This window comes from Nannobrachium achirus (assembly GCF_963921795.1).
Source record: "Nannobrachium achirus genome assembly, chromosome: 17".
NCBI classification, from domain to species: domain Eukaryota; kingdom Metazoa; phylum Chordata; class Actinopteri; order Myctophiformes; family Myctophidae; genus Nannobrachium; species Nannobrachium achirus.
The window spans coordinates 60,207,052-60,222,940 of record NC_137824.1 but is presented as its reverse complement, the minus strand read 5'-3'; the positions used below and the strand labels follow the sequence as shown (position 1 = coordinate 60,222,940).

General features: G+C 42.6%; 1 protein-coding gene across 1 annotated transcript; it reads right to left on the bottom strand.

Moving 5' to 3' along the window:
• Positions 1 to 228: 228 nt before the first annotated feature.
• Positions 229 to 12,031, bottom strand: LOC308302582 (low affinity immunoglobulin gamma Fc region receptor III-B-like; the record flags this gene model as incomplete). Its single annotated transcript, XM_080746838.1, has 7 exons — positions 229 to 296; positions 2,272 to 2,427; positions 4,252 to 4,512; positions 6,085 to 6,198; positions 6,683 to 6,859; positions 9,092 to 9,094; positions 11,956 to 12,031. 7 exons carry the CDS (start codon positions 12,029 to 12,031, stop codon positions 229 to 231), a joined length of 855 nt encoding a protein of 284 aa, XP_080602964.1.
• Positions 12,032 to 15,889: the final 3,858 nt, after the last annotated feature.

The window sequence follows — 15,889 nt, the reverse complement described above, 5'->3', positions numbered from 1 at the left end:
AGCCAATCAGAGGAAGGTACAGACAGCCAATCAGAGGCAGGTACAGACAGCCAATCAGAGGCAGGTACAGACAGCCAATCAGAGGCAGGTACAGACAGCCAATAGAGGCAGGTACAGACAGCCAATCAGAGGCAGGTACAGACAGCCAATCAGAGGCAGGTACAGGGCAGGTCTAAGCGTTGCTGAATGGCCGTGCAGAAAGGAATAATGCCGTGCTCTTCTGATTGGCTACACAGCTACCACCATGATGACATCATTGTTGTCTCCCCTCCTCCTGGCATTGGCTGCTGCTGCAGCTGAGAGAGAGACATAGAGAGAGAGAGAGAGAGAGAGAGACAGACAGACAGACAGACAGACAGACAGACAGACAGACAGACAGACAGAAAGGTTAATATTATCAATTACACTGAACAATCTCTTCATTAAGCAGCTACAACTGCTGTGACAACAAGTGAAGTTATTATGTTCCTATAACAGTTTATTATGTGTATGTATAAACTTCAGAATCAGAGTAATTTCATTCACTAAATGTGTTTGCACAGGATTGTGTGTGTGTGTGTGTGTGCGTGCGTGCGTGTGTGTGTGCGTGCGTGCGTGCGTGCGTGCGAGCGTGCGTGCGTGTGTGCGTGTGTTTGTGTGTGTGTGTGTGTGTGTGCGTGTGTGTGTGTGTGTGTGTGTGTTTAAGATATCTGTTTTTGCCTTATGGGTAAACAGTAGACTGACAAGAACAGAGAGGTGAAAAAACCCAGTGGTGTAAAAAGTACTTCTTTCTTTTACTTAAGTAAAAGTATCAATACTGCAATGTAGAAATACTCCGTAACAAATAAAAGGCCGGAATTCAAAATTTACTTGAGTATAAAAGTACAAAAGTATTGGCCTCAAAATATACTCAAAGTACCAAAAGTAAAAGTACAAAATGTTTGAAAATGGATGATTTACAAGCTCATGCAATGCGTTGTGAGCTTGTAGATCGTCTATTTTCAAATATCCTGGGTATAAAATAGGGCTAAAGTGGATTGATGTATGTTTTAGAATATAATCATTTATAGCTACAGAGTAACTAGTACGTTTTCAATTAATTGTAGTGGAGTAAAAGTACAATATTTGGATTTGAGATGTAGTGGAGTAGAAGTAAAAGTACTGAAAACTGGAAATACTCAAGTAAAGTACAGATACCTCAAAAAAGTACTTAAGTAAATCTATTAGTTACTTTACACTGTGTAATTTGATTATAGTAAACGTACCCCATCTGGAATCAATGAGGGTACATTTTTTGTAATCAAATTTTTGTCTTAGGAATGTGACAAAAAACACAAAATATTATTGAACTCCAGTCTCCATAGTGTGAGTAATCAATAGAAAAGAAATGTCATTTTGGGGCAGTGCATACCAAATAATCTCTAACAGTGCCTGACGTGCGTTGTGGGTTCGAATCCCAATCCCCATGACCTTTGCTGCGTGTCGCTCTCCATTTCCTGTCAGTCTACTGTGCTATCAGGCAGAAAACCCCAAAACATATCTTAAAAAAGGAAAAAATACATTTTGGGGGTGAACTACTCCTTTAATGTGATTTTCTAACTCACCTCTAGCTCTGTCTCTCAGGAGAGAAGGTTTTATACTAGTAAGACACCTCAGGGCGACATGCGACCTCAATTCTTGGCCATCTGGCCAGTGATGTATATCGGACCAGTTACCCATATATGGAGATCATCCATGTACTGTATATAGTACAACCCTTTTATGCCCATACATGGAGAACCCTGTCTGAACCAGCCGCACAGATATGGGCTGTCTTCCTCCATATATGGGCATTCCCATATATGAATGCCCATATTCCTGTTAGATATGGGCTTAATATTGATGACATCAGGGATCTCCATATATGGGCATAAAAGGGATTCTGTTAGAGAGGGTCCCATGACATCACAACATACAATATATTTTATGCCCATACATGGAGATCCTTATCTGAACCAGCCACACAGATATGGGCCATGTCTTGGCCATCTGGCCAGTGATGTATATCCATGACATCAGGGATCTTCATATACATAAAAGAGATTCTGGGGAATACCCATATATGGACTTTTACATCACTGAAATCACAGGTGATGTCACCTGTGATATCACCTGTGATGTCACAGTGATGTGTCAAGGGAACCAACCCATAGACTGTAAAAATGTGTACACACACGTCTACACATACGTCTACACGAACACGGACAAGCTGTAACATTTCTCATGGTAAACTGCGACCTCGCAATAACTCACCTCTAGCTCTAGCTCTGTCGTTCAGGATAGAGAAGTAGAGCAGAGTTGACACAAAGTAAGGAGTGAACACCAGCAGCTTAATGATCACTTGCTTCCAAGTGATGAGAGGTTCTTCTACTGCAGGCTCAGAGGTTGGATCAGAGGTGGAAGGTGGATCTGTAGAGACAACAGTGGCTTTCAGTTTCCAGACACAATTATGTAATACCAGTCTTTACCCGTTCGAACATATAATATGTGCTCCAAATTATGTGCAGAGTTTCGTTTATGTGGTGTGTACAGTATATGAGGGATTGAATGAAGTAATGTTGAAATGGTAAATGGTGCATTTATATAGATCCCAGACGTATCAGTGATGTCAGTCATCTCCGAACGTGGGCATTGTTTCAGCATGTGGCTGTCACCATGGTGGCGACGCATGTGCAGTACAGGCAGCAGTATCTGATGTCAGTTATATCCAAATTTGGGCACTGCAATTATTAGTGATGTCAGGTATATCAGACAGACATTCGGTCTTTTATTGCGACCGAAGGTCACAGTTTACCATGAGAAATGTCAAAGCTTGTCCGCTTGTAGCTGTGTGTGTACACATTTTTACAGTCTAGACTCTATGGGTTGGTTCCCTTGACACATCGCTGTGACATCACAGGTGACATCACCTATATGAAAGTCCATATATGGGTATTCCCCAGAATCCCTTTTATGCCCATATATGAAGATCCCTGATGTCATTGATATATATCACTGGCCAGATGGCCAAGACATGGCCCATATCTGTGTGGCTGGTTCAGATAGGGATCTCCATGTATGGGCATAAAATATATTGTATGTTGTGATGTCATGGCGACCACTCTAACATAATCCCTTTTATGCCCATATATGGAGATCCCCGATGTCATCAATATTGACCAAATTCACGTTACGCAACTTCCTGGTGCTTCCGGGTTTCCCTTACTAAAAGCCTAATATAAAATACAAAATACGGCTTGCATGATCAAGAACACAAGATAGTAGAAGGCACAAAGCATTATAATTTACTTAACCGTTCGAAATAATGATTTGTTAGCTTTAAGTCCAGCAATTTCTGTGATATTTTACCCTTCAAAGCTGACGTCAGCACCATGAGAAATATGCTGAGTGCGCGTGCGTGGGCGGGCTGTGAATAGGGTCTATTAAGCCCATATCTAACAGGACTTCATATGGGAAGTGTTGAAGTGATACCCAGGACGCGAGGATTGTTTATCAGATTCAGCCGATCAGCTGGTTTATTTAAGACTTGTGCAAAAGCAATGCTAAGCGAGAGTGGAGTCGGGTGAGGATGCGGTTTAAGTCCAGGGGTGTTGCGTCCCGTCCACCCTCTCCACCTCTCCCTTATATACAAGTTCATCACCATCAAAATTACATCATTATTCCACATATGGCCTCCACCCGGCTTAGCCCTGCCCAGTCTGCAGTGTTTTACAGCCAGTGATATTGCAGACACCAAACTGTGTTGATCCTACATGGTCGCCTGGCTGGGACGCTGCGTTTATATTTACTTTTAGACATCCGAGTCTGATTACTTTAGTCAGCAGTGAATGATCTTCACATCATAAGACTTGTTACCTAACTTTGTATTGCACACAGACTGATAACATTAGTCAGGGCTGAACCCATGAGTTTACCATCTGCTATGTGTTTACACACTTCAATATAGGGCCTAATTATGCAATCCACTTCAACCTGCTAGTTATTGCTACCAGAAATCCATAGAAATCATCACAGAAGAAGACAACAAGACAGCCCATATCTGTGCGGCTGGTTCAGACAGGGATCTTCATGTATGGGCATAAAAGGGATGTACTAATACAGTACATGTATCTCCATATATGGGTAACTGGTCCGATATACTTCACTGGCCAGATGGCCAAGAATTATGTCGCCCTGAGGCGTCTTACTAGTTAGTAGGATTATCAAATTATCTGTAACATTTTCAAGACTCACTTGTCTCCATCCAGATCTCTGGAGACTGCCCAAGGCCAGAGATGGAACACTTGTAGGATCCTTCATCAGACTTGTTGACATGGGGGATGGTCATCTGTCCTGTAGACTCAGCTCCGAGAGGGGATCTGTTTCTATAGAAGACAGCTGGACCTGGGAAGTTGGAGGATGGTTTATCAGTCTTGTCTTTGGACAGGCAGCGCAGGGTGACCTCACTTCCCTCTGGCACAGGATGTACAGGACTCTCTAGGATCACATGTCCACCTTGAAGCAACAACATTGAGTTATGAACATCTATAGCAGTGGTTGCCACTTTAATCGACAACAACATTTTTATCAGAAAATACTGATATCATATTATGGGAATATGTTGAAAATAAAAGTAAATAGTCTGTTTTCTATTCAGTAACTGTTGTGCTAGTCAGAATTCTTACTTAATTTGGTTTAAAACTTTATGGAGCAGCCCGTCATTAATAAATAAAAGAGAAATCTAAGACATTTAAGAGGTAAGTAGGAGTCTTTGATCAGAAATTATTATAGAGCTGATCATTATCAAGAAATAACACACCGCTGATTTCAGTGATTGACCAATCAGAATCAAGCTTTCAACCAAGATGTGTAATACATATTTATAATTTCACTACAGAGCTGTCATTCAGTGGAACAACAATCACACACAATGATCTGATAACACAAACCGATGAGAAGACAAATATGGGTAAATTCTCCTTCTACAACACTGCCACCCAGGTGTGGAATTCCTTGACTACCTCCTTTAAAACATGTAGCTCGCTAGTGTGGCGGAGAGAGTCGCAGCCCCAGCCTGAAGCCTCAAAAGTCTAGTATCTGCCCTTGTTCCATAAAGATATCCCTTTAGAGTAATGGTTAAGATAATAGACTTTCACGCGGGAGACCCGGGTTCGAAGCCGGGTGGGGAGGTTCGGATCACCTCCGCTACACTGGCATCCTTCAAAACTGCCCTGAAAACTCACCTTTCAGGAGGCCAGAGAAGGAGGTAGTTATCACTTCTCCCATAGACAGGTGAAAACTCACCTTTCAGGAGGCCAGAGAAGGAGGTAGTTATCACTTCTCCCATAGACAGGTGAAAACTCACATTTGAGGAGGCCAGAGAAGGAGGTCGTTATCACTTCTCCCATAGACAGGTGAAAACTCACCTTTCAGGAGGCCAGAGAAGGAGGTAGTTATCACTTCTCCCATAGACAGGTGAAAACTCACCTTTCAGGAGGCCAGAGAAGGAGGTAGTTATCACTTCTCCCATAGACAGGTGAGAACTCACCTTTTCATTTTTGCACATTTGGTCATTTTTTACATCTGTGAGAACTCACCTTTCAGGAGGCCAGAGAAGGAGGTAGTTATCACTTCTCCCATAGACAGGTGACAACATACAACTACAATATTATTGAATGTTTTCTTTGATTGCTATTTGTTATGTCCATGAATTAAATACCAAGGACTTCCAATGTAAAAGAAAACATAGTAAAAGGACTTATTTGGGATGTTCCTTTTAGGCAGGGTGTTTAACTGTACTTGTACTGTACTACAATTATATTGTATTGACTATACTTGTACTGTTCTCCATTTTTGTCTAATAAAATAATAAATAAAAAAAATAAATCCTGCAACCAACAAGCTCTGTGGTGTTGAGCACCAATGGGCAGGCTATTTATTTTAATGAGCAGTTGGATTTGTCAACAGAAATACTGCTTTTAATACAACAACAAAAGTCATATGTGTAGACATATACCCATGTCTACACAAACGGTATTTAGATTATAAGGATGTACTGATGTACTGTACAAATGATATTGATTGTACCAGAGACAGTAATGTTGATGGACGGGCTGACTTCTCCTGATCCAGACTGACACCGGTAAACTCCTCTATCCTGTTCATACAGGGTTACAGGATTACAGGATGCTCCTCCTCCTCCTACACACAATGACAATGAAAACAAAGAGAGATCAGTTGTCAGTTATCAATGGTATATTAGCGCTTTTTATCCAAGGTGCCTATAGATTGTGCATTACATTCACCCATTCACACACACACATTCATACACCGATGTCAGAGGAAACCATGCGCAGCACCATAGATATCACCTATAGATATAAGCTCTATGTCTCGTTTATTGCGGGAGAGTGCGGGATTTTGCGGGGTCCGCTGGCTTTATTTTGACCGCCTGCTCCTGCCCGCAGGATTAAAAGACTGCCCGCGCCGCAACTACTGTATTTGCGACAGGACCTGCAGGTCCCGTGGGAGTGCGCTCCCGCTGCAGAACTCTACACTACACCACTGCTGTTACCTACCTACCTACCTACCTACCTGGTGGGTGGGTAGGTAGTTAGGTAGGTACCTAACTACCTACCCACCCACCTACCTACCTACCTACCTACCTACCTACCTACCTACCTACCTATCTCCATACCTTTGGTTTTGGTTCCAAAGTCAGTGCCACAGGTTTCAGTCTTCCCATCACTGCTCTGTCGTCTCACAGACCATCCCTCCGCAGAGTTTCCTCCATCCTCACAGGTCAGTGAGATGGACTCCTTTACAAAGAACTGGACTCTTTCAGGAGAGACTCTGATAGAAACTGGAAGTAGAGAGGCGGAAGACAGGGAGAAATAACATCTACATCAGGGGTAGGCAACCTTAGGCACGGTGCCAACATTGGCACAGGGGAGGGTGATCACTGGTACACTGGCAGAAGTGTGGGAGAGATGATTTAGAGCATAATATCGTCACTGTCTGGTCAAAACCTCTTGACTCAATTTTTGAGGTTTTAGATTTTTTGGCATAAATCAGGGCTATTGAACACCCTTTGCAGCTGAGTGTTGGTTAAAACCAGTAAGACTCCCTAATCGGGAGATAAGCGACCGTAGGTGGCTTATCTCCACAAATAGGGCAAAAATTTGTTTTTCCAAAATCTTCCTGATCCATGTTGATGACATGAGTGTAGACATGCTGTGTAGTGATATTCGTGATTTTATGGCAAAAACTGTAGGAGCAGTGTCCAAAAATGTGTTTTAAAAATCGGCCTGAAGGTGGCGCTAGAATAGGGCCATGTGAGAAATGAGGGGTGGGGTCTCCGCGTTGCCTTGGCGGACGAATAGGTACCGGCCCCGGCTCTCCCGGACGCTCCTAGCCCGAGTTACGGCATTTTATGTGCGCTGCAGTGGCAGGGGGTCCTCCACTGGGGGCGCCACCACTTTTGCATCCGTTCTGGAGCACCAGGAGTCGGTGGTCCCCGGGAATTCCCCGCTAGCAGCCCCGTTGGGGTGGTCATTTGTTCATTTTTGCACATTTGGTCATTTTTTACATCTGGGGGTCCCCCAGGGACCTGGGGGTCCCTGGGGCTCCGGGGGTCCTTGGAGGTTGTAGTTTGGCAGTCAAGGAGTGTGTGTGCAAAATTTGGCATGGATGGGGGCAACGGTTGTGGAGATATGAGCAGGGCAAAAGTGTGACTGACTGACTGACTGACTGACTGACTCAGCCACGGACAGCCTGTGGAGGTTTTGGTAGTAAATGCGACCTACGGTCGCAATAATATTGAACCAATGGAAAGTAGTAAAAAGTGTATTGGAACAAAACCTCCAAACTCCACACTTTCTGCCAAACCAGCTAACTCCACCCGATTGGCCCTCTTTTTTTCATATGTGCTATTGAACACCCTTTACGGTTTCGGCCCGAAAGCAGAGATATACATTCTAAAATCAAATATTCTTTTATCTATTCTGTAGTGGAAGAATTCACAAAGGACTGGAGAACACCTTGTATCAAGGAATAGATTAACTCAGAAACAAGTTACAAATATCAATTCCAACTGTTCATGAACAGGGTCAGAGCACGAAAATGACAATGACAATCTGGTGCAGGGTGCAACAGATTATTATAATCTTCCCCGGGTATGGCAAACATTCATGATAGGAAGGGAGTATCGAACAGCGACAGATTTCTGCGGGGTCGTGAAGGTTCACATGGATTTCAGGGGCCATGTGACACTGAGACAGGGCTACCCATGTGGGGATGTTCATGGATGAAAGGTAAAGAAGTAATATGCCAGTGGTGTGAGAAAGAGATAAGATTTTAATGAGCTCTACAGGAAAGAGATGGTTTTCTCATTTTGGAGAAAACTCAGATTGACCTGTCAGAGGAAGGGACAAATAAGGCCATTTCCGTTGTCTTGCTAAAGCCACGTTTTGTCTGTGTGCATGCATAACACTCAAGATTATATTTTCCTCTACATTATCAATTGGCCAATTAAATGAAGTCACCTATGTGCAGCAAATTACATGCTGCACATAATTCTACATTCATTAAAACTATGAACTCTGACTGGGGAGGGAGTCAGGGAGATAGGTGGGTTATTACTAATGTTACTAAGTCTAATCATCGTTATAACAATGTCCTGACAATCAAAATATGAATGTTTGATGGGGTGTCATTAAATGTATGTTGACATGAAACATTGACTATCTAGAAAATAAAAACATGGCGCTTCATTTCAAAAAGGTGAGAACATGACAGAGTATGATCACCACATGGCACATAGAACCACAGAGGTGAACAGCTTCATCATGAGAAATGCAACATGGGTGTTAAAGCATGGCATAAAAATATCCCCTCTAGGGCCTCTACTAACTAATGACATAATGTTATACACACTATTCATATAAACAATATTGTCTATTCATTTTATATTACTCTATAACAATTATCAATGTATTTGTTGAGGTGAAAATCCCTGAATTAAAGTTTATCATTTATCAACAGGATTCTTCTCACACTACACTACCCATAATGCAATGCAATGAAGTTGTCTCACCTTCTGGTTGAACAGGTCCACAACAGAGGACGAGAGACACCACTGTAGAGAGAGAGAGAGAGAGAGAGAGAGAGAAAGAGAGAGAGAGAGAGAGAGAGAGAGAGAGAGAAAGAGAGAGAGAGAGAGAGAGAGAGAGAGAGAGACAGAGAGAGAAAGTCACTGTCGTGTGTGTGTGTGCGTGCGTGCGTGCGTGCGTGCGTGCGTGCGTGCGTGCGTGCGTGTGCGTGTGCGTGTGTGTGTGTGTGGATCAGACTGATGAGTGTGACACTGAAGGCATGAAGGCCCCAAATGTCAACCCCTGGATTGACCTTGATCCACTAAGTTTATAACAGAAAACTTATTATGTTATTTGGATGACCCTAAGGATCATATAAAAAATCACACTCGTGTGAACTGAGCGGTGGTGTGTGTGTGTGTGTGTGTGTGTGTGTGTGTGTGTGTGTGTGTGTGTGTGTGTGTGTGTGTGTGTGTGTGTGTGTGTGTGTGTGTGTGTGTGCGTGCGTGTGTGTGTGTGCAACAGCGCCCCTCCCTTAACATGTGTGGTCAGAAAAGGTTACTGCAGGCTACAGACAGACACGGAGACAGACAGACCCACACACACGGCCACGTATAGGAGCGTTGTGACCACCGCTCAAAAAACACAGTACACAGAAAAATGCCAGAAGGATTCAAGAAGCTGGATTAAGAGTGTCTGCTAAATGCTTAAATTGTAAATGATTTGTAAACAGCAACATATAAAGATAGAATTCACAAATAACATGATATGCAGTATAAAAAATACATCTAGAACCTGATTGAAATATCTGATTATCCATGAAAAGATTACTGATGATTATGTCAATTATTATTGATTATCCATGAAAATATTACTGATGAATGTCAATTAGAGCAACCACGTAAATTATAAAATGGCAAAAGGTTTCAGGTAAATGTGATGTCATTCAATGACCAGGTCATTGGTAACATGTCATCAGGTCGAACACCCTTTGGATCGACCACCAAACTCTAACCCAAACCCTAATCCTAACCTCAGTAAAACTATGCCTAAGGCAAGGGCTCCACCAAAATGACGGCGTCGTGCCGGCGTCGGACGGCGTCAAAAAATGAACCGGGGCGAATTTGAGCGTCCGACGCTGACGTTGACGTCGGCAGTGGAGCACCCTTCATTAATTAAAATGGGAGCGTTCCCAGCGTTGACGTTGACGCGGCGCTCGACGCGCTCGGTGGAGCCGGGGGGTTACTCTAACTCTAACTCTAACCCTAACCCTAATCCTAACCTCAGTAAAACTATGCCTAACTCTAACCCTAACCCTAAACCTAACCTCATTAACCGTGACGCGGGTGATTATCTAACCTGCCGACGCTGTTCGACCCAACGGGAGTTCGACCTATGGGGCAGTCCCCCTGGTCATTAAATTACCTGGTCATTAAATGACCAGGTCAACCAGAACATCCTTCAACATGTCCTCGTAGAGACCTTTTCTTAGAGCGCTGCGGTGTCGTTGTGGTGTAGCCGCAGTGCTGCTTGACACCACACAGCTATGGCTGCCGGCTAGGCCTAGTTTCATGACACATTTTTTCAAAACCACCACCAATCCTACAGCATTCGTTGAATCGAACAACGTGAACAGACATTCACTCGTTCATGTTCACTCACACACAGACACAGTACTGGCTGATCACAGAGCCTGTTCAGTGTAAATCTACTCTTTTATGTTACATATTTCATGTTCATGTTCAATGTATATTTTTAACACTTGATAAATTCCAAACCTTTTCCAGGACTGGAAAAGTGCTTTTCTAATTTATAAATATTTCCAGGAATGTCATGACTGTAGGAACCCTGATGAACCCAACATGATGTCAAAACCTTTCATTCATAACTTCCAACACAGCCTCCATGGGGAAATAAATAAATAATATTATACTGTACATACAGTATGTAGCAGAGTGACTCACTGCCTCAGCCTGATGGCCTCAACATTCTTGCATCTCCCTCAGTCCATAGGGATATCCCTTTGGATCAATGGTTAAGATATTGGACTTTCACGTGGGAGTGGTTATTGTACTGACATATTATCTTGCATATTATAGTGATGTGTATTACCTGCTTATTGTAAGTCGCTTTGGATTAAAAGCGTCTGCTAAATGCCTAAACTGTAAACTGTGGGAGACCCGGGTTCGAATCCCGGGAGTTACTAGAGAGAGATACCAAATCATAAATTTAGATCTGCATACAGTCCATCCACAGAAAACAAATTATAATATAATTATAATTCATAATAATAATAATTACCTTGTTTGGTAACAACATACTGACTCTGTCTCATTTAATGAACTGATAGTTAAATCAAATAAAGTAAGACAGAATTTAATATACTCACATGATACTAGGTAGGTTGGTGCAGATGTCATGGTGGAGAACGGCATGAAACAGACTGACTGACTGACTGGCTGGCTGACTGACAGACAGACTGTAGAGTGAGGACCCTCAGCTCGGTGTGGCTAAACGCCCATTTCCTGCTTGGTAAGACGCTTAGCCACACATGTAAGCGCCCACGCACACTGACTTAGAGAAGCAACTATTGATTGATTTATTTTTCTATTAATCAAATAAGAAATGTATTTTACAAATAATAACTAGAAGTTTGGGACGCTACGCAGGGTTTTGGGGTTACAGAAAAGGTTGCAGAAAAAGCTGCTAAAATGTGACCATTGCTATAGGGCTGAAAATGTATAATAGATAAAGATGCAATGTGTTAGATTACATGGTGTGAGTCCATTCAAGGTGGGAAGGAAGCCTATCCTATGGCCTCTCCACTAGTAGTACGATCATTAAACTAAGTAAATATAATACAGCCTACCTGCTGGTTCAGGGGAGAAATTAATCTTGAACATCAGGTCAAAGTTCATGTCAGATCCTGAGTCTAGGTGAGACATGACCTTTGACCCTGATCTAAATGTCTCAATAGAAGAGCAGGCAGACAACACACAACCATCACACATATACACATATACACACATGGACACACATGGACACACATATACACACATATTCAATTCAATTCAATTCAAAGGGCTTTATTGGCATGAGAAAACATACGTTTACATTGCCAAAGCAGAAATGTACACAATACAATACAATACAATCAGAACAAAATATATATAGGTGAAAACAGTTTTCATGCATCACGGTAACGTGCAGGCAGAGCAGTGATATATACAATGGTTTTTAAGGTGGTTGGGTTCCATTTGATATCCTTCTCTTATCACAGCAGCTCACGAATCTTGCTGCTGTGTTTGCACATTGTTTTACTTCCCCCAGCAGGTATGGGAGTTTTTCATCATTGGTCATATTTTGAAACTCTCCTTGGGTGGTTATGATCTGTGGGAAGTATGTGTCTCTGATGTCTTGGTACAGCGGACAGGTGGTTAGAAAATGTAGCTCAGTTTCCACTTCATTTTGTGTGCAGTGGGTGCAAAGTCTGTTTTCTCTAGGGAGCCAGGTATGCCTGTGACGTCCTTTCTCGATTGCAAGACTGTGCTCACTGAGTCTGTACCTAGTCAAGATTTTTCTTTGTTTTGGGTCGGCCACCTTGCTCAGGTATTCTGCCATGGTGTATTCTCTGTTTAGGGCCAAATAGCATTCTAGTTTGCTCTGCTTTTGGGTTGCTTCTCTCCAATGTGTCAGGTAGCTTTCTTTCTGCTGTTTTATAATTTGGTTTAGTCCAGTGAATTGTCTGTCTGGTGGCTCTGCTTGTGTTTGTGTACAGAGTTCCCGGACCAGTTGGCTGAGGGGGCATCTCTCTAGGGTTTCTCTGTGTGTGAGTGCCTTGTTATGAAGTGCATCTGGGTCACTTTCTTTTAAGTGGTTATAAAATTTGAATGCTCTCTTTTTTATTTTGATTATGAGAGGGTATCGTCCTAATTCTGCCCTGCATGCATTATTTGGTGTTTTCCGCTGAATTCTGAGAATTGATTTGCAGAATTCTGTGTGCAGGGTCTCTATTTGATGTTTGTCCCATTTTTCAAGGTCTTGGTTTGCGGCTGGTCCCCAGATCTCGCAACCATAGAGGGAAATTGGTTCTATCACAGAGTCCAGTATTTTTAGCCAGGTTTTTATTGGGATGTCTATTTTGATGTTCCTTTTGATGGCATAGAAAGCCCTTCTTGCCTTGTCTCTCAGGTCTTTTACAGCTTGGTTGAAGTTTCCTGTGCTGCTGATGTTTAGGCCAAGGTAGGTGTAGTTTTTTGTTTGTTCTAATGGGATTGTATTTAGAAAGAATTGCTGGTTTTGGCGGCTGGATCTCTTTTGAAATATCATGATTTTAGTTTTGGTTAAGTTTACTGTAAGGGCCCACGTCTGGGAGAATTTGTGTAGGAGATCGAGTTGCTGCTGCAGTCCTTCTTTGGTTGGAGACAGTAGCAGCAGGTCATCTGCAAAGAGTAAGCATTTGACTTCTGTTTTGCCTAGGGTGATGCCTGGTGCTGCAGACTGTTCTAAAGTTTTTGCCAATTCATTTATATATATATTAAAGAGAGTTGGACTCAGGCTGCATCCCTGTCTAACTCCCCGGCTTTGGGGGAAGAAGTCTGTGCGTTTTCCTCCTATTTTAACTGCGCATTCGTTGTTTGTGTACATTGATTTTATGATGTCATAGGTTTTTCCCCCGATACCGCTTTCCAACAGTTTGTACATCAGACCTTTGTGCCAGATTGAATCGAATGCTTTTTTGAAGTCAACAAAGCAGGAGAATAGTTTGCTTTTGTTTTTGTTTATTTGGTTGTCGATAAGGGTGTTGAGGGTGTAGATGTGGTCTGTTGTATGATAGTTTGGTAGGAAGCCAATTTGTGATTTGCTCAGGACGTTGCTTTCTGTGAGGAAATGTAGAATTCTGTGATTGATGATCATGCAGAGAATTTTACCGAGGTTGCTGTTTACACAGATCCCACGGTAGTTATTTGGGTCATATTTGTCACCACTCTTATGGAGTGGTGTTATCAGCCCTTGGTTCCATAAGTTGGGGAAAATCCCAGAGCTGAGCACGATATTAAGGAGTTTTAATATGGCCAGTTGAAATTTGAGGTCAGTGAATTTTATCATTTCATTAAGAATGCCATCAACACCACAGGCCTTCTTACTTTTTATTGTTTTTATTTTGTCTTGTAGTTCTTTTAGGGTGATTTGGGAATCTAATGGATTCTGATAGTCTTTTATGGCTGACTCTAGGTTTTGCAGTTTATCTTGTATCTGTTTTTGCTCTTTGTTTTTCTCCATTGGGCCAAAGAGGCTGGAAAAGTGGTTCACCCATGTGTCTCCGTTTTGGATGGGCAGTTCGTCCTGTTTTAGTTTGTTAAGTTTATTCCAGTTTTCCCAGAAACTGTTTGTTTGTATGGAGTCCTCGATATCTTGTAGTTGGTTTCTGGTGTGTTGATCTCTCTTCTCTCTTACTGTATTCTTGTATTGTTTCAGTGTTTCTCCATATTGGAGACGTGTGTTCTGGTTGTCTGGGTCTCTATGTTTTTGGTTTGATAGTTTCCTTAATTTACTCCTGAGATTCTTACAGTCGTTATCGTACCATTTATCGTTCTCATGTTTTTTCCTGGCTCTCCTATTTGATACCTTTAGGCTTGCTAATGAAGCTGTAAGGTCAAATATATTATTTAGGTCGTCTACTGCCCTGTTTACACTTTCGTTGTTTTCTTGATAGGTTTTTCCTAGGAACTGATCTAGACGTGATTGGACTTGTTTTTGCCTAATAGCATTTTGGAATGCTTCTAAACTATTTTCCTTCCATTTGTAGAGTTTTCTAACATTGTGTAGTTTGTTTGGTTTTTGTTTTTCGTGGCTGTGTGTTGATCTGTTTAGGTAGATTGTGGTTCTGTTGTGGTCTGACAGGGGCGTTTGTGGGCTGACTGTGAAAGCTCTGAGAGATGTCATGTTTATGTCAGTGATAAAGTAATCTACGGTGCTGTTTCCAAGGGATGCGCTGTATGTATATCTGCCGAAGGAGTCCCCTCTGAGCCTACCATTAACTATGTACAGACCCAGTGAGCGACAGAGCTGCAGCAGCTGTGACCCATGTTTATTTGTTACTTTATCGTGATTGTTTCTCGGGGGACATGTTGGGGAGCTGATGTTTTCCCCCCCTGGTAAGTGTTTGTTTCCCTGTGTGCTGAGGGTGTCAGGCTCTTGTCCTGTTCTGGCGTTTAGGTCTCCACAAACCATAATGTGACCTTGTGCCTGAAAATAGCTAATTTCCTCTTCTAGAGTGGAGAACATGTCTTCCTTAAAATAAAGGGATTCTATCGGGGGGATGTAGATAGCACACAGAAATACATTTTTTTCAGTTGTGGTTAGTTCTTTGTTTATTTCTAGCCAGATAGAAAAAGCTCCAGTTTTGACTAGCTTAATTGAGTGGATACACACATGTAAACACACACACACACACACACACACACACACACACACACACACACACACACACACACACACACACACACACACACACACACACACACACACACACACACACCATTCCAACAAGTCAAAGACATGCATGGTGTGTGTGTCAGGTGCCCACTCGTCCAGGTGCCCAGATGTTTCAACCCCTAAGTGCCCACTTCTCCATGTGCCCACATGTCCCTAGTGCCCACTTCTCCATGTGCCCACATGTCCCTAGTGCCCACTTCTCCATGTGCCCACATGTCCCTAGTGCCCACTTCTCCATGTGCCCACATGTCCCTAGTGCCCACTTCTCCATGTGCCCACATGTCCCTAGTGCCCACTTCTCCATG